We start from the raw sequence: 22,610 nt of genomic DNA, 5'->3' as shown, positions 1-22,610 counted from the left end.
GGGAGCCACTAATTCACATGCAGTTGTAGGAAACAGTAAACATGGACAGTGCACGTTTCCCACATACTCCACAATAGTGGTGCCCAGGACAATGGTTAGTTGAGTACCAAAGCCAAGAGACTGACCCAGAAGCCTTCTGAGTCAGCCACCAGGTTTCTGTAGCCCCTCGGGGGCTCCTGTGAGCTCATCCCTGTCTGGTTCTGTGCAGTTTTATCAGGACTCTGTCCCAGGAGACAGACACTCAAGACTTAGCAGCTTCATCCCAGGCCTCCCTGTGGTGCTCCCAGCTAGCTGTGGCTCCTCTCTCTCTCCCTGCCTTCCTCATCTCTCATCCCCGAAAGCCACGGATCTGCCCCCATCTCATAATAATGTCACTTCTGTATGATGTACAGAGATCACACAGTGTAATTTCCCCAAGGCTCTCATCGTCCCACCCCATGCTGGGTGCCTTCCTGGAAATTCATCGGTGGGGATGAATCCTTTTTTTATTGTTAAGTAGTGTTCCAGGGCATAGGTGTGTGAGCATTAACTTAACCATTCACATATGAAAGGCGTTTAGGCTGATTCTAGTTTCGGGTCCCACTAATAAAGTTGCTATGCATGTCCACGAACAGGCTTTTGCACATTTCTGGTTCTGCCTGTCTGCTTCCTGTGGGTACCAAGGACTGTTTGGTGGGTTCCTATCCTTAGATCTGTCAGATGGTGCTCACTGCTTCCTTCTCCTGCACAGGCTCCATTACCAAGCAGTCTGCCCATTCCTGGAGACACTCCATCTCCTTCTGTTGTGTGTGTTCTTCGTGGGCGTTCGTCCTGAAGCTTTCTCCACTTTCATGCATACCCTCAGAGATTAGAAACCCGTGCTGTTTCCTGGAAGGCATAGAATCTTCACTTAATCCACACCTCGGCTATGCAATCAAACATTTTATTTTATTCTTTTTCTATAGTTTATTTCATGGAGAGTGTGCAAATACATAGGCGCAGTATATGTTGCAGGACACCGTGTTGGTAATTTCATTCTTTCTTGTTTTAAGCACAGGGTCCCTCTATGTAACTCTGGCTGGCCTGGAACATGCTATGTAGTCCAAGCTGAACTTCAACTCACAGAGACCTTCCTGCCTCTGTCTCCCTCATGCTGGGATTAAAGGAGTATGCCACTATGCCAGGCAATACTTTTATTCTTTATTGTAGTCTTCCAGTCTCGAGTAAGGGCTTACATACCAGCCCTTCCTTTCCTCTGAACAAGTCACTCTGCTCATTGGTATATTCTGGAGAAAGGAATACTTTAGCAACCAGGATCTAATGTGTCCTTCCATGTTTTTTCTTTAGAAAAGCTTGGTAAATTGAGAGAAATTTGTATTTTACCTTTATCCTTTGAAAGGAAGGTTATATTTTATTCGACGTTGTATATTCACGTGTGCCTGAGTGCATGTGTGTGCATAGGTGCCTGTGAAGGTCAGAGGAAGACAGCAGAGTCCCCTGGAACTAGAGTTACAGCTGGTTGTGAGCTGTTAAATGTGGGTGCTGGAAACCAAACCTGGGTCTTCTTGGGAGAGCAATAAATGCTCTTAATCCCTGCTCTGTCTCTCCAGGCCCAAATGTTGTTTTGATATATTATAATCCTGTTTCTGGAGAGTAGAACCGTCCTTCCACTTGCCTACATTCAGCAAGCACTGTTAATTATGACCATGACGTAGAAAACTCGAGCAGGTGGCTAACACACAGCATCTCTGCTGGATCTTGTTGCAGCACTCTGCCAAGTCTGGATGCCCCTTATCCCATGCTGGTTTTAACTGGTCCTGCAGCTTGTGGCAAACGAGAACTCGCCCACCGCCTCTGCAGACAGTTTAATACTTACTTCAGATATGGGTAAGTTTGCCTGTTGGCCTGTAAGTCTTGGAGAGTCTTCTGCCTTGTTGGGGACACCAACAGTTTCTTTCTACAAAGTTCTCAGATGTTGTTAGTTCTTTCTGCTTTAAGCAAATTCTTACACAGATGTAACAGTTTATTTAAGTTATATCTAAAAGCTAGAAATGGTAAATAAAGTGAACGGTAGGTAGATGACAAATCCTTAGACATCCCGACCACCATCTTGCTACAATTGGCTCTTGTTTCTCCTGCCATCCTACACGGTATAGCAGAGATGACTACTAATGCATATTCCAGTTACAGAACTTATTAATTAGCCAAACGAAGCAAAAGATTTTGTCTTTGGTGAAAGCAGCAGTAAATATATCTCAGTGACCAGCCGAACACATAAACAAGCAGGGCACACTCGTTCCTTTTTACACCTTTCCCAAGCAAGTTCTCCTAGCTTCTCGGCCACTTATTGAACTGTAATCTACATAGGATTTAATGTTTAATCCTTTGAATGTTTAAGTTAATGCAATGTCAACTCAAATCATTCTCCAATATCTGAAAATACTGATCTTCACTGAGCACAACCGTGTTTGAAGGGAGTGTCCTTCTACTGTCTTGCTGGTGTGTGATGAGGAGAGGTGAACAAATGTCTACTGGTTCCAATAGGGAATCAAGGCAGACAAAAGGAGTGATTCTACTGGAGACCTAGTTACTGAGCTGATGAGTTTGTTGGGGGTTATTAACAGTAGCAGGACACTCAAAGGCAGCCTCATCACCATCTTTGCAGTCCATCTCAGCATAGGTGACAAATCACAAAAGCTGGGACCCCTCCAGTTCACTAAGCACTTCCAGGTACCACACCAGGCCCTCAGCAGTCCTTACTTTGTGTGTGTGTGTGTGTGTGTGTGTGTGTGTGTGTGGTGTGTGTGTGTGTGTGTAAAACCTCAAGGAAATGGAGGTGTGGGGGAGCAGGGTGGGTGGGGCAGTGGCGTGGATGAGGGGAGCACTGCTCAGGAATCTCATGTCTGGAACTTCCTGGGATGTACTTCCTGAGTCTGAAGGCACTTCCCTTCAGAACTCCCTGAGTCTTCATGAGTTTCTCTCCAGGATGGACTGTTTCAGTTAGGCGGGAACTGCTAGACAACGCACGGCATGCACGCAGTGTGTGACAGTGCACCCTTAGTGTTACCTGCTGGGCTGTCTTCCAGGAACAGCCTTCCCCCAGCAGGGCTCAGAACCCATGCTGGCAACTCTGGAGCTCTGTGTCTCCTCTCCAGAGCATAACTGTTTTCCATCTCTTCCCTTGGGTGGCTCGGCAAACTCAAGGTTTCCTATACAAAAAATAAATGAATATATACATATATATGTATATATATTTCTCAGATGGACATTTTTATCATACATATATGAAATATATATCTCTCAGATATATATGTATATCTGAGAAAAACCAGCCCATTAGACTTAACAGGTGTTTTAGAAGTTTCTGGAAATCACATTTAGAATTCAGTTGTCTGACCTGTTTCCTCTTTGATCTTTACATGTGGCCAAGGAATAACCTTGGAATTAGTGGTGTCTGCCAGTGAGTTGGAGATGTAACTATAAAGCTGTATAGGCCTGTACGAAAAATGAGTTTCTAATGCTGTTACAGAAAAAGTCCCCTCCTGCAACTGTGTGTCTTCAAACAATGTAAATGGCATCTTTAAAAGGCCAATTTATTAAGATGCTTAAAATTGCAACACACATTTGGACATTTTTAGACACAAACACTGTAGAATATAAATATTACAAAGTAGCAAAAATAAGCTAAAAGTTAATGCTAGCATTAAAAAGCTTAGGGTGCCATTATGTCCATGTGGGGACCCCCCTCCCCCGCCTGCTTTCAGAGATAAGCAGAGTGTAGTGGGTAGAAGGTCAAACTAGAGTGGGAGGTGTGTGCTGACCATTGTGCCAGGGTAGAAATTTGGAACTTTTTAGCAAACCAAAGCAACCTAGGGAAACAGGGCTTTCTCTTATTACTGGCATGTCTGTAGCGGCATCTGGCAATGGTGGCCTGTTCTTTTTTATTTATAAGTGATAAGCTCTTGCCAGGGTGTATTTGGTCTGATATGTTTTCTCGAAGTGTTTATTGACTTACCATCCATATTTCTAATTCAATCTGCTTGTACGTTCTTATCTGGCTCAGTTACTCATGGCCACCCAATCCTATGTGTCCCTTATTAAGATGCTTACCCACCCTGATTTTATTGGTTTAATTAGTGTTTTTTTCCTGGCTTGTCTAAGCCAGGTGGAGGAGTGGCCACATTAGCTTTGTTCACCAATGAGCTCTTGCTGTCTAACATATGACCATGGGCTTCATACATGTGTAATAAATATTTGTTAAATGACTGACAAACTGATTGAACAAATGGACAGCCAGGTTAATGGCCATGCATGCAAATGTAGCTGACATGGCGGTACTAGGAAGCATGGATGACTTTCCTAATGGATCTGTGGAGAAGTGGATGACGGACGAACTCATTCAGTATTACTTGAGTTGCTCCCCAGTTCTAGTCCCTGATGATACCATGAAAAAGACTGCTGAGGTCCCACCCTTTGTGCGGTGTGTAATCATGGACTATGTAGCATTTGCGTGCAGCTGTGAGGTGACAAAGCAAACCCCTCAGGATGAACGCCGAGCCTGTCCTGATGTTGCTGCTGCCACTGGGACTCTTCTGACTGGAATTGATGATAAGTACCAACTGCTACCAACTGCTACCACCTTCCCCTTTGTCCGCCTTCCTCAGAGGCTCAGAAGCAGGTCTACCTCAGCATCCTCACGGAGGCAGAGAGTTGGGCATGTTCAGTGGCAAATCATTCTAACAATTCTGCCCTAGACTATGTCCTCAGATCACACAGATGGGCATTAGATAGCTAGTGATTTCATCCGTCTAGAAGACTAAGAGCGTTCTGTCATTATACGAAGCCACTTTCTGATTAAAACTGTGGAGGAACATCTTCAGGGACAAACTATTGCTCTCAGTTAGAGAGGGTTTCATTTTTTTTTTTAATCTTCCTTATCCCACATAGATCATAGATTTTTAACTAAATGAAAGAAGCCATGGATACAATCTCATTGTGCAACCTTTTTCCTGGCTATCTGTTTGGCTCTTCTGTCTCCCTCCTATTTGTTTTATTTTATTCTTTAAAAATGGTATTCGCCAAGATCAGGATGTTCAGTGACATTCTCACATGCTAAGTCACACGTACAGAGAAATGAATAAACACAATTCTGCTGTATAACAGTGGTGGGGCTGAGGCGTTCTACTAGGGTTTAGGCTTTGGTTTTACTGTTTCTTCTTGGCTTAGAAATCAGCCAGATGTCCTTTCTTTACCTGTACTAGTCAGTGGTGACAGAAAGGTAAAGGTGTACTACTGCCTTCAAAGTCTATTTCTTTATTTTGCTTTATTGAGACAGAGTTTGTCTGTGCAGCCTTGGCTGTCCTGGAACTCACTCTGTAAACCAGGCTGGCCTTGAACTCATGTATCCACCTGCCTCTGCTTCCCTATGCTAGGTTTAAGGTGTGCACCACCACCTGACTGTCTATTTATTTCTAACTCCATATTGTCATACAAGCCAGAGAGTCCCTGGAAAAGCGTTGGATGAAGGAGGCCCCACCAAACTAGACAATCTTCTAGTTTTAAGGCCAGTCATGTGATCTGTAGCACCCTGAAAGACAAACTTTATTCCTCCCTCCACCTCTGCTTTATAATAATATCTGTTGCCACTGGGACTTTCATGGCTGCACATTGAGAGAAATTATAACAATGTAGAAAACTTCCATGTGCTTGGATCATGGGCGCTCAGCCAAGCTCTGCCTGAATATTCGTACAGGGCTTGCTGTCCTGCTCACGGTTTCCTGGGGCAATGCAGTCCAGAACTGAGGTTCTAAATCTGTTTCTGAGTCACGCCGACATGGTCAACCTCCTTAGCCACCTGCTCACTCTTTGTTCTTAGACATCTTTTCATCCTGACACCTTGTCCTCAATACTTTAGGGGGCCAATATGAGGGATGGCCATCCAAGTACCTTTCCCTCCCGACAGTGTCCTTTCCATGGGCATGATTTGTTAGGAGCTTTGGTGAGAGCTCGCTCTGGAATGCCAAAGTCCCCTTAGTCCTTTATTACCAGACATGGAGTCCCTAGCTTAGTCCTTTTGTGGCAAAGAGAAACTAACAGGGAGTGTGGCTCCCATTATAAGCCATGATATTATCACATATCATGATTTCATTAGTTAATTAGCAAGTAATAAAGTCATAGAAATATGCAGAGGAGGGGGTTGATGCTGAAGGGGAGGGCCCAGAGAAATCTGTTTCTGTTAAACTTGGTGCTGCTGTTCCTAGGTGAGCTTGGCGAAACAATGCTTTTACCGTGAAGTATTTCCCTTTCGGGATGCTCACAGTCGGGCAGCACAAACCCAGCAGAGGTTTCTATCTGTAAGATTGGATGACAGATTGAAAAGCCCACAGGTCGTCTTAGGTCCTTCTTAATAGAAGGTCCCACAGCCGTCACCAGTCCTCATGCCCGTTCTCTGCTTGACTGGAGCCATCTCTTTGTTTACCTGTTCACATGCTTCAAATTGCTTCTTTGTTTAGTCTCTTTTCAGAAACTCTTCAAAACTCCCTGCCACCCAATCCCTTTGTTGGGAAATGTAAATCCAGTGTAGCGTGTAAAGACTTTGCTGTTTCTGAGTCACACTGACATGTACAGCCACGGATGCCAGGCCACAGATTTATCTCCTCTGACTGTCAGGGATGCCAGTAGACAGAGGGGCCCAGGTCTCTGCCCAGGCACAGGGAGAAATGTCAGTGTGTTCCAACAACAAAACAAATGTCACCATGTTTTGAATGTGCTCTCTTTCTAGTATCTACGGTGTAAGCATAATGTTGGGAACTGAAATTTTCTGGCTACAGTTAATTTCTTGATTATTATATAAAGGGAGCCATTATATGAATTTTAAATCCATGTTTTTGACTTTGTAATGTGGCGGCCTCCTACTTGGTATGTTGTTGTAGAAGTTGAGTGGAGTTGCCCTGGCATGGCTGCTTAGTTCCAGGTAAGTCACTGTGTTCAGTTTGTCATCTGTAAAATAGGAAATAATATCTGCTCTGTAGGGTTTTATTGTTGTTGTTGTTGTTTTGTGGTAAATGATTTAGCATCTATCAATTCTCATCTCCTATTTTAGAACTATTAGATAATCTAAAATTCACTCTTATTGCCAGAACTTAATATTGGGAAAGTAGAGGGATATAGTTGGCTTTTTCTTGTTTGTGGGGCCTCCACCCAGCTCCCAAATAAAGACATAAAGACTAATTCTTAGTTCCAAATGCCTGGCCTTATTTAGTTTAGCTTATTTCTAACCAGCTTTTCTAACTTAAGTTATCCTTTAAGTTATCCTTTAAGTTTCTCTTTAACTATGTTTTCCTCTGGTCTTTTTTTACCTTCGTTTATTCTATACATCTTTCTCTCCTTCTTACTCCATGGCTGGCTAGGTGACTGGCCCCTGGCATCTCCCTTTCTCTCCTTCTTTCATTCTTCCTTCTTGAGCCTAGATTTCTCCTCCTATTCATTCTCTCTGCCTGTCAGGCTCTCCTATCCTTTCTCTGCCTACCTATTGGCCATTTGGCTCTTTATTAGATCAATCAGGTGCCTTAGGCAGGCAAGGGGAAACAAATGCAACACATCTTTACATAATTAAACACTCGTCCTTAAAGTAATACACAGACTACACAAATGTAAGACATCCTTACATAGTTAAAGTACTATTCTATGACAGAAGGATATGAGATCAAGAGTCTTGGGGAGTTGAGAACTTGTACCATCCTGCAGGGTGACCTTGGACTGGTCACTTCCTTAGTCAGCTTTATAATGGTAGGCTTTGTCGCTGTTACCACTTTACACCTTTTACTTTCCCTTGACGCCACAACGAATTCAACGAATGCCATGCCTGCTCTGTGCCAGGTGTCGGGAATGCAGTGACAAGGCGGGGACAAAGGTTTTCCAGCTGCATATTGTGCTGGGAAGACAGGAAAAAGTATGAAAGGTTTCAGAGTGTGTTTGTGTGTGTGTGTGTGTGTGTGTACATGTATGTGTGTGTGTACATGTATGTGTGTGTACATGTATGTGTGTGTGTGTACATGTATGTGTGTACATGTATGTGTGTGTACATGTATATGTGTGTACATGTATGTGTGTGTACATGTATGTGTGTACATGTATGTGTACATGTATGTGTGTGCATTTATGTGTGTACATGTATGTGTGTGCGTGTGTACATGTATGTATGTGTGTGTACATGTATGTGTGTGTACATGTATGTGTGTGTACATGTATGTGTGTGTACATGTATGTGTGTACATGTATATGTGTGTACATGTATATGTGTGTACATGTATGTGTGTGTACATGTATGTGTGTACATGTATGTGTACATGTATGTGTACATGTGTGTGTGCGTGTGTACATGTATGTGTGTGTACATGTATGTATGTGTATGTGTGTGTACATGTATGTGTGTGCGTGTGTGTACACTTGTGTGTGTGTACATGTATGTGTGTACATGTATGTGTGTACATGTATGTGTGTGTGTACGTATATGTGTGTACGTGTATGTGTGTATATGTATGTGTGTGTACATGTATGTATGTGTATGTGTGTGTGTGTGTATACTTATGTGTGTGTGCGTGTATGTGTACATGTATGTGTGCGTGTGTGTGTGTGTGTGTGTGTGTGTGTGTGTGTACGTGTGTGTGTGTGTGTGTGTGTGTGTGTGTGTGTGTGTGTGCGTGTGTGTACATGTATATGTGTGTGTATGTATGTATACTTCAGGATGCTATTTCAAGACAGTGGATAGACAAGGCCTCTCTGGTTAAGAATTCATTCCCCGCTTGAACCGTGTGTTCCCATAGAGGCTCATGTGGAAGTCTAGTACAAAGCCACAGTCCGGAGAGAATGCGACCTTTCTGCCCTCAGGCGGAGGGGGAGATGGGCCCTTAACACGCAGTTGAGAATGTGGGTGGTGTAGGCTGAGGTTGTGGGAGTATAAAGACCTGCAGACTCTACCAGAAGACATTAGGAGAAGTATGGAGAAGTTATCACTTAAACCTCATCCTGTCAAACAAGTGGCCATGTGCAGAGAGAGGAAGGGGGCCGTCTAGGAATGCTCATAGATCAGAGGGAACAGGAAAGCCGCAGGGTGAGCAGTCCATACTTCGATACTTCTTAGACTGTCATTACATGGTGGCAGAGGGGATGACTGAGAAGGCGATGAATAATGTAAGTAAACATTGGGTATTGATGAGCCAAAATTTGAATACTCCTCATAGATGATAGTGGTTAATGATAGTCTAAGACTTGTAAGGCACGCTGTTTTCACAGTTACATTACTTTATGACTTATTATCTATGGGTCAATTTCATTTCTTAAACATTGTTTGCAACGAAAGAGTTTCCACTGTGACTTTCAAGTTGCTAAGAATAGCCCGGTGTTCTCTGTTTTTTGTGACTTCAGGGCCTGTCACACCACAAGACCGCCGTACTTTGGTGAAGGGGATCGAGTTGATTATCACTTTATCTCTCAAGAAGTTTTTGATGAAATGCTGAGCATGGTAAGGCTGCTCCCTACTGTTTCCTCCCCCCCTCACCTTTTTTTTTTTATCACAGAAGAAATCCATTTTCTTAGAAATATGAGGAAACAGTGGTTTCTGAGAAGGTAAGGAGTAGATGTTGTGCATTTTCTAAGTCTAGTTCAATCTGGAACTTTTCTCCACCCTGATGGGCTCATCATTGAGGGGGGTGCAAATCCACTTGTATTTGCATGCATTTTCTTAAACACTTTTTCCTCTTTGCCTTCGTGCGGAAGAGAATGCTCACAACTGAGTGTGTTTTACCAGTTTTAAGTGTACACTAATTCAGTACACACCCACCCTGACTTCATTACCCTGAAAGTGCATCTCTGACCGCCATAACCCCTGGCAAATCTGTGCCTCTTACTTTTTCTTTGCATGAACCTTAGTTTTGTTTACATCACAGTCCTTCCTCTCACCAAGTGAAGCAGGTGCCACTTCATCCTCTTAGGTAGCTTACTGAATGCCAGATGATGGACCAGTCATTGTGCCGTGAGCATCCGCATTCAGCCAGGAGTACTACGTCTCCTCACTCTCTTTCTCTCTTCTCCCTCCCTTCTTTCTCTGTTTTTACCCCAAAACAATAGACCTGGCTTAAATCTCCAGTGTATATATCATGGGACAGCTAAGCTTGGGCTGTGCAATTCCACTAGCTTAGTTTTGGACAGCCAACTCTACCATGATGTGTGTCTCAGGGCTCATCTTGTTCCCACAGAAATACAAGTAAGGGAGTCACAGACTCCCTGGGCAGTTCTCCTTACAATCCCGTCAACTGGACATCTTGACCATCACACATCTTCTCACAGGACTGTATTTTGACAGGTCTGCCTGACTTATTAAGAGTTTCCTGGAAATTTATCTTTCTAAAAGCCTTTAAAATAGATTTGGGATATGTCTTCATAGTACTATGAAGAGATTCTTCAGCACCTGAAGATGGAAGCCCCTCCCCCTGCTCCATCCCAACGTGGATATTAATTTCTGCTGTTAGAGTGGGGCATTTTCTTTCTTTTTTCCAGATTTTTTATTTGAATTAGAAACAAGCTTGTTTTACATGTCGATCCCAGTTCCCTCTCCCTCCCCTCCTCCCTTGCCCCCCAGAGTGGGGCATTTTCTCCGGGAGTTTGGTTTATCTGTTCTTCAGACCCTGCACCTGCTCTCTGATGTTCCCAGCTTATCAGGCCTATAATCACCTTAGCCTGGTTCAGTCCCCAGTCTAAGAAGTCACAGCACTTCTAGGCTATATTTAGCTTTACAGTTTAGTGCTCCACAGAAATCCCCATGTATTTGAGAAGAACTCATTTTTCCTGTCTCTGCCACCATGCATTACTCCGATGTAATTTTCATCAACTTGGGTTTCACCTGCAATCTCCTTTTCTTTAGAGTGTGACACTGTTTCATGAAGAGAGCTAAGCCTAGAGAGTCACAGATTCCTGACATGTTGTGAGGCTTCACTGTCAGCCTCTCCACACACCACCTGCCCAGACAGCCTGGCTCTCCTGATAGACACTCTGGCCTATCTGCCCCCCACATCTACTGTGAGCAGCCACACGTAGATGCTAGATGGATAGAACATTGGACCTCTGCCCTCTCTCATGCTAACATGTCTGTGCAGCCAGCACCGCCTCCAACCAGCAGATCATTCACCTACCAGTCTCTAGACAGATACTTCAGCCCTCTATAGAGGAGCAATGCCCTCCCTCTCCTGTGGAAGTGAAACCACTGGAGGCTTTTGATGTGTGACCACTGCTGCTTATTAGGAAACCCACATGCACTAGGAAATGAAGGGAATGTGACTGGCCAGAGCTGGGGGAACTGTACCATCTCAATGCTTAACAGATGAGTTGAATGGGATGTCTTCTATATTATACACACAGTGCCAGGTCTCTTCCAACCATGCATGCTTCCAGAAAATGTGTATGAGACCCACAGAGGAAGTGAACAAGCATGCATCTGAAAGTAATTCAGATATGCGTACATTTTGGAAACAGGGCTCACAATAGAGTCTTAGAGTTCTTGGGAGAAACAGAACCTGTACATAGAGTCTGTGTGCGACCTTCCTGTTCTGCACAAGTCTTAAAGGGATTGGATGCGGTCCACCCACACTCCGGGACAATCTGCTTCTTCCAATTTCACTGTTAATCTCACCCCCAAATATTCTCCAAGTTGACCCATGAACTTAACCATCACATATGGTAAATAAGCTAAAACCTGAAAGGCGAGCCATAGCCACATTGTCTACATTCATAGACGTACATATTTAAATACATGCATACATATGAAAAAAGTCAGAACATTTTTTTCAAAGAACAAAGAGATTATGACATCAAAAGAGTAAAAAACTAAGGGCATATGTTGTTGGGTTTCTATCTTTGATTATAATGATTTTTCTCATCACTCCCCAGCATACATATTCCCCAGAAACCCACCAACCCAAAAGGCACCCTGTGTCCCCTGCCTAACATCCCTCTGGCAGATAGCCAGTCTGTCATCTATATGTTATCTCCAGAACATCTGGAACCAGGGAGGGTAGCAAGAGGCTCCAGGCTGCTGCTGCTGCTGTTAATGATGACGGTATTAGACTCCTAACTGCTTGCTGTTTTTAGTGATGGGCCTGCCACTTAACAGGGTTGGATGCATCCGTGAACATTATTTATTTTAAAATCATGCATTTCAGAAGGCACATCTACCAAGGTCAACCACATTTTTATTCTTTCTGCTGTCATCAGCTTCCCAGTTTAGGTTAGGCCTGAAGGTTTAATAAATAGTCAAAGAAAAGTCACAATTTGAAGGGTATTTTTTATGTACATTTTCTTTTTTCTTTTCTTTTTGCAAGGGCATATGGCTGTCATGGGAAATGAACCTCCAGCGTATACAGACAGGGTAGTCTTTATAGTTAAATGACTGTAGGCTGTGCAACAATTCTGTTGACTAACATTTGGGGCAGTTTCAATGAAAATCCATCTTTATGAGGGAAACCAGCCTGAATCGACTTTCCCAAGCTTTTAGAATGCCCACAGCCTTCAGGTTACCCATTCAGGTTTGTGGTGTGGATTTGGCAAGGAAATAGGTAATCAAGCATCATGGTCTGTTCTTCCAGAAGCTTCCACCCCTAACCTTCCTCAGACATTTTGTCAACGGATTATTGAAATAAACCGTGTTTTCATCGGGAAGAATTCTGAATAATACCCATCAGAGTTTGACATTGCTCTACCATCCCATAACCATTGTGTCTGTCATTCTGCTGTACTGACTAACACTTTCTAATGTGGATGGAATCAGATGGAATTAAGACATCAAGTGATTTTTATCATTACATGACAGCACCAGTTATGTGCAAATCTTTGTATTTTTCTAATTCCAGGGGAAATTTATTCTAACATTTAATTATGGCAATCACAATTATGGATTAAATAGGGACACTATAGAAGGTATTGCAAGAGATGGATTAGCAAGCTGCATTCATTTGGAGATAGAAGTAAGTATTGCTCTTTCAGCCGTGAGTACGTGTGCTCGTGTGTGTGTGTGTGTGTGTGTGTGTGTGTGTGTGTGTGTGTGTGTGTGTTTGTGTGCGTGCGTGCGTGCGTGCGTGCGTGTGTGTGTGTTACAGCTCCACTCGAGACTCGCCGTCTCTTGCTTCCCCACCGACGTATCCTTTGTTATGGCAGCATGTCTTTGTTTATATGAAGTGCTATTAGATGAAGTGGGTACAGGCGTGGGTGGCTCCCTGTCCCCTCAGGACTGTGTCAGCCTGAGTGGTCACCCTGTTCCTTCATTCTTCACAGGGGCTGTGTGGGCGGTGTTGTCGTTTGGCACTGATTGTTCTCTGGATGCAATATTTTTATACTTTTGCAAGTTAGACGTGCAGGTTTCAGATTTTTGTCCCTCCCCCATGTCCCACCTGTCACCACCAACCTTCTCAAATTAGAGTGTACAGACATTTTCCCAAAATTGTGAACCAGAGGAAGCCAATGAATCTCCTACCCACTTGTTTGAAAAGAATGAACATGTAACTCAACTAAATAAGTCAGGTCTTCAGTGATGGCTGATTTTTTAAAAACTACTTTTGCTAAGCAATATAAATATCATAGCCAGGCAAAATAAATTTAATTAAACCAAACATAAGACAAAACTTGACAAGGCAGTTCTTGCCTGCTGACTGACCATTAGCTTCATTTTCCTTTGCAACGCCACAGCGGGAGAGACAGTGGCCCCCTTAGGCTTCTGGTATTGGTTAACTGGTCCCTGCTTTTGATGAAGCTGGGTATACTTGTTCAACTCTTTAACTTTCTGCATCATTATCCATTCCTATCTTTTTGCAGTTACCTGGCTCTGTTTCTTTCAGCGAAGTCTGCTTTACTTCTCTCTATTTTTTTTTATTTTTAAAGATCGATTCTAAAAACTGTCTGCCTCGGACAGAGGAAACAAAACGCATGTTTGAGTGCCGCGGTGTTCCATCTCTTCGTGTCCACCTTTTTCCAGCTCGACAGTTTGCTGAGTGACAGACAGCTCCTGTTTCCCTTTTTTCTTCCTGAGAGCTTACTACTCTTTATCTCCAGGAGGTCAAGTCTATAAATGTTTTATTCCCCTGCTTCTCCCCAGCTGAGGTATTTTTTTTTCCAGACTGCCCCTGTCACTGAGAAATTGTTTTGAAAGCAGCCTATATTTCTTCCCACTGAATCATTAAAGCAAAAATTCTGAACTTGAGTTAAACTGATGACACTAGAACCTAGATGGAAGGGACTTTACAGTCTACCTGGAACAACTCTCCTGCTTCACCTAGGAGGGAACTTCTGCCCAGAGTGTTTGAGGGATGTGTGCAGAGTCCTTGGGAACAATGGAGCTGAAGTCACAGCCCAGTTCTCCCAGTTCAGAGTCCACAGCACTTCACCCTATGGTCACCTGATAGCAGGCTGTGCTGACTCTGGTCTGCACCCTCTGGAAGGAGGCTGGAAGATGGGCAAGCACAATGATTTTGGCAATTATTACAACTAGCCTTTAAATTTTGCATCTACAAAAGGAGGAAATATTGGAGGCAGAAGCTCTGGCCCCTAGATGCTGGGGGTTCAGTACTTTAACAAACCATAAAAGCCATGTGGCTTCGGTGGTTCCAGCAGCAGTCACAGCTGTGGTGGTGGCAGGAGAGTCTAATTACTGCCAAGAGATAAAACTTAGCAAGAGACGAGACACAGAAGTGAAAAGGAAGCTACAGGTGACATAGATGTGTGAACTCAGCCAAGTACATGGTAGCGAGGTCTAGCTGCTACAGAGAAGACATGTTTTAGACAACACTTATGTTTGGCAACCCGCTCCCCAACTCCTCCAAGCTCAAGGGCTATATCTGTGACTGCTGATCATGATGCTAAAATTCTCTCTCTCTCTCTCTCTCTCTCTCTCTCTCTCTCTCTCTCTCTCACACACACACACACACACACACACACACACACACACACACACACACACACACACACACACACCTACCTTTCTGGGTTGCTGCTTTAGAAACAAGAATGGTACCAAAGTGATGGATGACCAAAGGGTACCAGGGGAGCCTTTTTTTCCTGGGAAGATCTCTATCTTCTAGTGCTTCAAGGATGCCTGTTGAAATATGGAATTGAATTACTTTTTGATAATAAAATGGCAATGCTGCCATGAATATCCCTATTTTATGTCTGGCAATTTTCTTTTTTCTAGTAGCCATATTCATTAGAACAATTAATTTGAGGACAACCAGGTGGAATGAATTGTAATGGTTCCTGTAATAATTTAATATTTGATGAAGAGAGAAAAGTAATCCAACCTTGAAATATTTATAGGAAAATAGCAGCTGATTCTACAGATAAAATATGTTCTTCAGAGTGATACCATGTGCTACCCGAGTGGTACTGTTCCATGGTGATGTCCACAGATGGCGCATCTGACTTACCTTTTCTGTAAACACCCAGGGTGTAAGAAGTTTGAAATATTCCTATTTCGAGCCCCGGTATATCTTGGTGGTGCCTATGGACAAGGAAAAATACGAAGGATACTTGCGGAGGAAGGGATTATTTAGTCGAGCAGAAATTGATTTCACCGTCTCCAGGGTGGATATTTATATTAAAATGAATCGGAAATTTCCAGGATATTTTGATGCAGTAATCAATGCAGGTCAGTAATGCCCAGCAGAGTTTTATTTATTTTTTTAATGCTCTTTCATGTTTGAAGTATGCAGTCACTGCATTTCCAAGTCATGTCATAGAAAGAAAATGCTTAGGAAACAGATATTTGTTGTAATTAGAAGCTGCAAAGAGCTGCAGAAGCAAGGTAAGAACCTGTGACATCCAGTCTCCCACTGTTCCCATCAGAGGGTTAAATTGTATTAGTCCACAGAGTAGTGACTAATAGAGTTGGTATAAAACAGGCCCACATAGATTCCTTCCCCTGGGGACATTTCGAGAACAAAGATGGATAATATCTCATTTGAAATACATGCTTAATCTTCTAAAGGCACATGAAGCTCAGGTAATTTTATCATGATCTACTTCTACAAAGAAATGCAGCTATTGAAAATATTGGAATTTGAAAGTGTCTGGATAAAACAAACATTTTCAAAAACTACCTTAGAATAAAGCATGCCATTTTTTTACCCACATATTTTTAAATTTTATCACCACAAAGAAATAGTGGATGTTTGAGGTAAAGGACATGATAATTACCCAAATGTGATCATAAATACAATGTATTTGTTTTTTGTGCTTCATAAATATGTACAAATATGTCAAATAAAGTGATATCAAATAAGCTGGGCCATGGTGACACATGCCTTTAATTTCGGCATTTGGGAGGGTACCTGCTGATGACTTGAGTGCAGAAGGAGGGCACTGACTTTTTGTTTGTTTGTTTTTGGGCTTTTTGTTTGTTTGTTTTTCAAGACAGGGTTTCTCCTTGTAGCCTGGCTGTCCTAGAACTCTGTAGACCACGCTGGCCTTGAACTCAGATATCTGCCTGCCTCTGCCTCCCAAGGGCAGGGATTAAAGGCGTGCGCCACCCAAACCCAGTGAGAACTGACTTCTACAAGTTTTCCTCTGACTGCCACATGCATCCCCTCCAACAAATAAATAAATAAATGCAGTCATTGGAAAAGAGCCGCACTCAGAAGGTGCAGGCAGGCAGATCTCTGTGAGTTCAGGGCTGGCCTAGTCTACATAGAGAGTTCCAGACCAAACAGGACAACACAGGATGACTCCGTCTTAAATAAACAAATAAATAAAATAAATAGATTCATAGCAGCCTTTTGGTGAGATACTGGATAGAATAGGGGACATTAATTTGAGCCATATGATATTGCTGGTATTCAACTATTATGCAAATGACAATTTTATATGGTTCACTTAATCGTTTTTTTTTTTTTTCTTGCAAACCTCTAAATTTGTTACAGTGTTGTGTATCCATGTTGGTTTTAGACAGCCGCATACAGATACACATAGTTAATGCTTAACCCAGTGCCTGCTCACCAGATTAAGGCAGAATAACAGGGCTTGAAGTCAGTGCCGTGAGGCTGAGATGAAGGTGTCAGCTGAGCCAAGGTCTCATCTGAAGGCTCTGGGGGAAAATTGGGCTCCCAGGTTCCCTCTTATTGACAGAATGCATTTCCTTGGGGTGTGGACCTGAGCTCCTACTCTTGGCTGGCTGCCTCTTGAAGTCTGTGCATAGTTCCCAGGCTGCTCTTTGGTGTTATCTGTACAGTGCTAGACAGCAAAGAGCAAGTTGAATCCTCTGTGTGCTTTGAGCCTTTGACTTTTATTCTGTGAACATGATTTGGGTGGCCCCTTGGATAGCTCCCCTCCACAGTGTCCTGCACCACTTGTGCCGTTAGTGACTTTAATTATACCTGCATGTCCCCTTTGAATATGATGTAACGTAGTCGTGGGCATGAACGCTCTTCACCTCCATAGGTTCTGCCCACTTCGGGGGCAGAGATACTGGAGAGGGAATCATCTAGAATTGTACCTGCCATCACAGTAATAAAATGAAGTGCAGCGAGCAAGCCAGTTCACTGACCATTGAACGCTGACTGTGTTTTGATATGATCCTGGTATATTAAGATGTTCTCTTGTTTATTGTAGATGACCTGGACATTGCCTACAAAAAGCTAAGTGAGATCATTCGAGAATACCTGGGGCTGACGGAGGAAGTTGATAAGGGCTTGGCCCCAACTGCAGGTACTTGCCTGTTGCCTTTGTACCAAGTTTATTCTCCATGGAAAATAAGGCCACTCTGTTGTTACTTGGGTACTCATTAGCTAGGCTAAAGTTGGCTCTCACTATTTAATTCCTATATTTTTTTTTCTGAGATGTCTGAATCAGCTCTTTCGATCTGTAACTCTGCTTGTATCCATGTCTATAGTGGGATACTTCCCCCATCCCAGGGACGCACTAGACAGTGCCTTGGAAGTGGACAATAGGTAAGAGTTGGTCTTATTGCTCAGAACTCAGAATTCCAGAAGTCTATTCCCTTGTGAAACTAGAGTATTGTACCTAGCTATCAAGTATATATTAGTTCAAGAATTTTAGTGTGAGAATTTTCTTACACTTTCTTTGAACTGTCAGTCCTCAAAATGTTGCACTGTAGAGAATAGTGGGATGCTCACTGCCCAGAACACGTGATGGGAGAGGGCCTAGCCCTGCTGTTCTGGGCTTCAATTTCTCATCCCAAAGAATAGACACCACCCGTCTCTCCTGCCTCATGGATCCTGAGCAGCAAATGCTGAGGGACATGTGAGAGCCTTGACTTGGAACCTAGGAATTCTAAACCTAGAATTTTGGGATGTGACTATTTTGAGATTTATCTGAAATGCTTGCCTATCAAATTTGCCTCACACCCACTAGGATGGCTACTTACTAAAAAGTGTCTGGAGAAATTAGGACCTTGTGCTAAAAGGAATATAAAATGTAGTTGCTACAGAAAATGGTACGTAAATTCCTAGAAAGTAAAGAAAGAAAGAGAAAAGAAAAGAAAGGAAGACAACTTTCATGTGATCTAGCAGTTTCACTTTTGGATAAATGTCCTTAAGTCAATGGAAATGAGATCTTGAGGAAGTACCAATCACATTAGCCAAAGGATGAGGCAACTGGAGTTCAGTGATGGATGAGTGGATGAAGGAGGTGTTGTATTCGGTCTTTGATGATATTTCATGTTTAAAAGGAAGGAAATTTTGACACGCAGTATTACACAAACCTCAAAGACAGTGTGGTGAATAAAATTGGCTGGTCAGAAGAGAACAGGTACTTTGCAATTGCATTTCCATGAGGTATTTAGAATAGTCAAATTAACAGTCAGAAAACAGAAGTGTGTTAATCAGAGGCTAAGTGCAGAATGGAGTGTTATTGTTTAATGGGTAGAGTTTAAGAGTCTAGAAGATGAATTCTGGAGATGAACAGTGATGATTTCACAGCAATGTTGATGGACTTAGTGCATTGACTAATAATCTCAACATGGTGAAAATGGCAAATTTTATGTTTTTCTACAACAACAAGAGTCTTTTCTAAAGGCCCCTCGGGGACTGAAATCTAGTCATACGGACATATTTGCAGACTGTTGACCCAAGATTGTTGCTGCTCTGTAGATGTCTTGCAGCTTGGTGGTCCAGATAGGACCTCTTTGCTTGGTGGTGTTCTGACAGACTGAGAAGGGAGACCAGGCCGTGACTTGACAGAGTTCAAACACTCAAGCTCACTGTGACATTTGCACTTTTGAAAACTCTTCCTAGGTCAATTAGTCCTTGTATTTTGGATTGAGTATCAGTAAACTCAGATACTAGCTGACTTTCCTACTGTGTGTGTCTCATATATTAAAGACACTAAGGGATGGCATGGCAACCAGAAAATACTCGAAGTAAGCTTGCTCTACCAAAATAGGCCTCAGTGCAGCTTACCTAGTGAGCTTTGGACCTCCATGGAGCTTTCTCTTGAGAAAATATGGTCCCTTTGCTTTAATTCTTTGCTATCCAAGCAACCTTGTGATCTTTAATTTGGTCCCCTGGGTGGCCCTGGCCCCTTTGGGTGGCCCTGGCCCCTTTGGGGGTTGTACCTTACGTGAGAACACCCTGCCCTGCTCCCTGAACCTGACCCATCTCCCATTGTAAGTTAATAAATTGGTGTACTGGCTTTTCCATCAGCCTCTTGGGGATTTGGATAAACACTGAATTCCCCAAGTAACTAAAAAGTGTCTGTATTTGTGTGGTGCTTCTGAATAGAGGGGCAATGAGTATGACCTACACAACAGCCTCAATCTCCAGCATGATATTCTGTGGTTCTTCTTATTTCTGCAGTGATCAGGACACTGTCTACAGCGTGCAGTTACTATTTGGCAAATTAATAGATGAGATAATGTGTGCACAGGGAAAATAGACTCCCACTTTAAAGTATATAATAAAATCTTACTTATTTGGAATAATTAGGTTAGGCCTATCTGATTTAATGAAAGGTATAAATTATAGAATTTATAAAAATGTTATAACTCTCAGAAACATTTACCAATCGAAATTGCAGCATCTAGTTATTGAATAATGGAATTCTAGCTTGAAAAGTAGGCTGGATTACAATCAGCCATCAGATCTATATCATCAACAGAACTGTATTTTTTAAAAGGTTTAATATTCTGAAAAAGAATGTGTTTTCTTAAGGCAAAACCCTTATCTCATGTTTACAGTTAATTTGCAGAGAGAGTTATTTTTTCAGTTGATAATTAAAGATAAACTTCCACTTCAGTGGCACTGCACGGATCAGACAGTATTCAAGTGAGTATATTTGAAATTCTAATGAATATAGTCCTTATTAATAAGCTTTTAGAGTATCTCTAGTGGCCCAAGAATTCAAGCCAGTGGCTTCTGTGAATTCCAGGACTGTTAAATTCTTGCCAAGGGTGAGGGTCACCTGTTTAAAGGGTCAATACGGGTGAATGGGGGCTGTTTTAGTTTCATTTCTGCTGCCGTGGTAAACCTCCATGACAAAGAGCAATTGGGAAAAAGCGTTTCACAGTTTCAGGTGACAGTTCCTCACTATGCAGAAGCCAAGACAGCAGCAACTTCAGGCATCTAAGTCCCATCACATCCACAGTCAAGAGCAAAGAGACATGAATGCACGCATGCTCGCTCGCTTGTTAGTGCTAAGCACGATTCCTCTGTTCTTACGTAGTTCAGGAACCCCTGCTAGGGAATGGGGTCACCCACAGTGAACTGAGTTTTGTCACACACAGACATGTCCACAGGTCAACCCAATGTATACAGTTCTTTATTGAGACTTCCTTCCCAGGAAAGTGTAGGTATTATGTCAGATTGACAACAGTGGTCATCATAGGGTACAGGCATAATTGTCTTCCTCTGAAACTGTAAAGACTCCCTGAGAAGGGGCCAACCTTTAAAATTAAAACAAACATCTTAGTATAGAGTATTTAAAAATAATTAAAATGTCAAAGGAGAGAAAATGAAATTTATATTTAAGATTCTATGAGAGGTTAGTCTGAACAGTTGGATAACTGGTTGGGTACCTGAAGGCTTACTTTTCTGTCTTAAATCTAACTATGAATTTGTAAAATCATCCTTTTCTTAAAGCATAAAAGAAAACCGCTTGTAATGTTGTGGCTCATGACTGGAGTCTGGCTTGGAGAGCTGAGGCTTTCCCCAGCTGGATTAAGAGTTATCTGTGTGTTGAGCTGCAGTACAAACAAAGATCTGACACCAATAGCATCATCTTTCCAAAAGAGATAATCCTGTGTCAGTGCAACCTAAAGACAGTTCCCAAATATTGGAAGTAATAATATTCGGCTTCATCCCTGGTGATCATAAGTTGCTCGTTTGTCCCTGGGATCACAATGATAATGTCCACATAACAATGAGGATGAAGCAGAATGCTGGAAGAGCCCAGGCTGTCTGCTCTGAGGATGGTACCCACCCTCCTAAGTTTAGAACTATGAACCCTCTCAGGACAGGCTGGTTGAACTTTCACTGAACGCATGCATAAATAACTTTAGGCATTCAGTGCTGAGAAGCTCCTGCGACTTTAGATGTGTCATTAATTTTAAATGTGTGCAGTTAAGTATGGCACTGTCTTATTTTCCCCAGAGCAATGTAGGAAGTATTTGTTTCCAAAGCATGAAGTTAACAGTATAGTTTCTATGACGTAAGGAGAAACTCACTCCATTTGCAACGCGATGTAAGGGTATGTTCACCCTCGGTCTCTGTAGAGCAGTGGCTCTCAATTTTCCTAAAGCTGGGACCCTTTAATACAGTTTCTCATGTTGAGGTGACCCCAACGGTAAAAGTATTTTCATTGCTACTTCATAACAGCAATTTGCTACTGTTATGAATCCGAATGTAAATACCTGTGTGTTTTTCAATGGTCTTAGGCAACCCTATGACGGGGTCATTTGACAAAAGGGGTTGCCACCCAGAGGTTGAGAACTGCTGCCATAGATCCCATGTCTCTGTCTGTCACTGCTTCTGGCGAGGCTTTGAGGAAGTGGAGCTAATGAGCAACCTTGAGTTCTCGCCTTAAAGGTTATGAAATGAAATTATGTTTTTTCCTAATTCTGATTAATGACAAAGGAAAAAATGGAGCAATTTTACCAGCCCATAAAGTGGTGCTTTTATCTTCTAGCAAAGGGCATGGTTTCATTTAACCAAATTTCGTGAATTGTTAAGTCATCAAAGTAGAAAAAGAAGACCTGTATGTCTACCCGTAAAAGTAAAAGGAGAGTGCCGTCAGCGCTGAGTTTCACTGTCCTTTTGCCTTGCTTTCCATTGCATGCATCACATAAGCATATATAATTTGCCTTTTTTATGCTTTAGGAATTTTTGCATTTGTTTACTCGAGTGTGTGTGTGTGTGTGTGTGTGTGTGTGTGTGTGTGTGTGTGTGTTAGCAGGTGTGTGAAGACTAAAGGACAACCTGTGGGAACTGATTGTCCCTTTCATTGTCCCTTTCACCATGTGGGTTCCAGGGATCAAACTCAGGTCATTGACCTTGGCCACAAGGGCTTTAACCTCTGGGCCATCTTGCCAGCCCTAGTCTGCCGTTTTAATCATGTTAAGTGTGAAATGCAGTAACTACATTCTC

General features: G+C 42.6%; 1 protein-coding gene across 3 annotated transcripts in view; it reads left to right on the top strand.

Annotated features, from left to right (window-relative positions):
* The window catches only part of Lrguk (leucine rich repeats and guanylate kinase domain containing), a 111,977-nt gene that overhangs the window by 48,521 nt on the left and 40,846 nt on the right, over positions 1-22,610 (top strand). For all 3 annotated transcript variants that reach the window (XM_027391417.2, XM_027391413.2, XM_027391416.2), the window contains 5 exons: positions 1,747-1,866; positions 9,406-9,502; positions 12,882-12,995; positions 15,463-15,664; positions 17,623-17,718. In XM_027391417.2, the coding sequence (XP_027247218.1) occupies positions 1,747-1,866; positions 9,406-9,502; positions 12,882-12,995; positions 15,463-15,664; positions 17,623-17,718 (629 nt within the window). The remainder of the gene's footprint in view (positions 1-1,746; positions 1,867-9,405; positions 9,503-12,881; positions 12,996-15,462; positions 15,665-17,622; positions 17,719-22,610) is intronic.

Source organism: Cricetulus griseus (assembly GCF_003668045.3).
Source record: "Cricetulus griseus strain 17A/GY chromosome 1 unlocalized genomic scaffold, alternate assembly CriGri-PICRH-1.0 chr1_0, whole genome shotgun sequence".
Classification (NCBI taxonomy): domain Eukaryota; kingdom Metazoa; phylum Chordata; class Mammalia; order Rodentia; family Cricetidae; genus Cricetulus; species Cricetulus griseus.
Note: the sequence above shows the minus strand (reverse complement) of the source record. Positions and strands in the feature narration are given on the sequence as shown.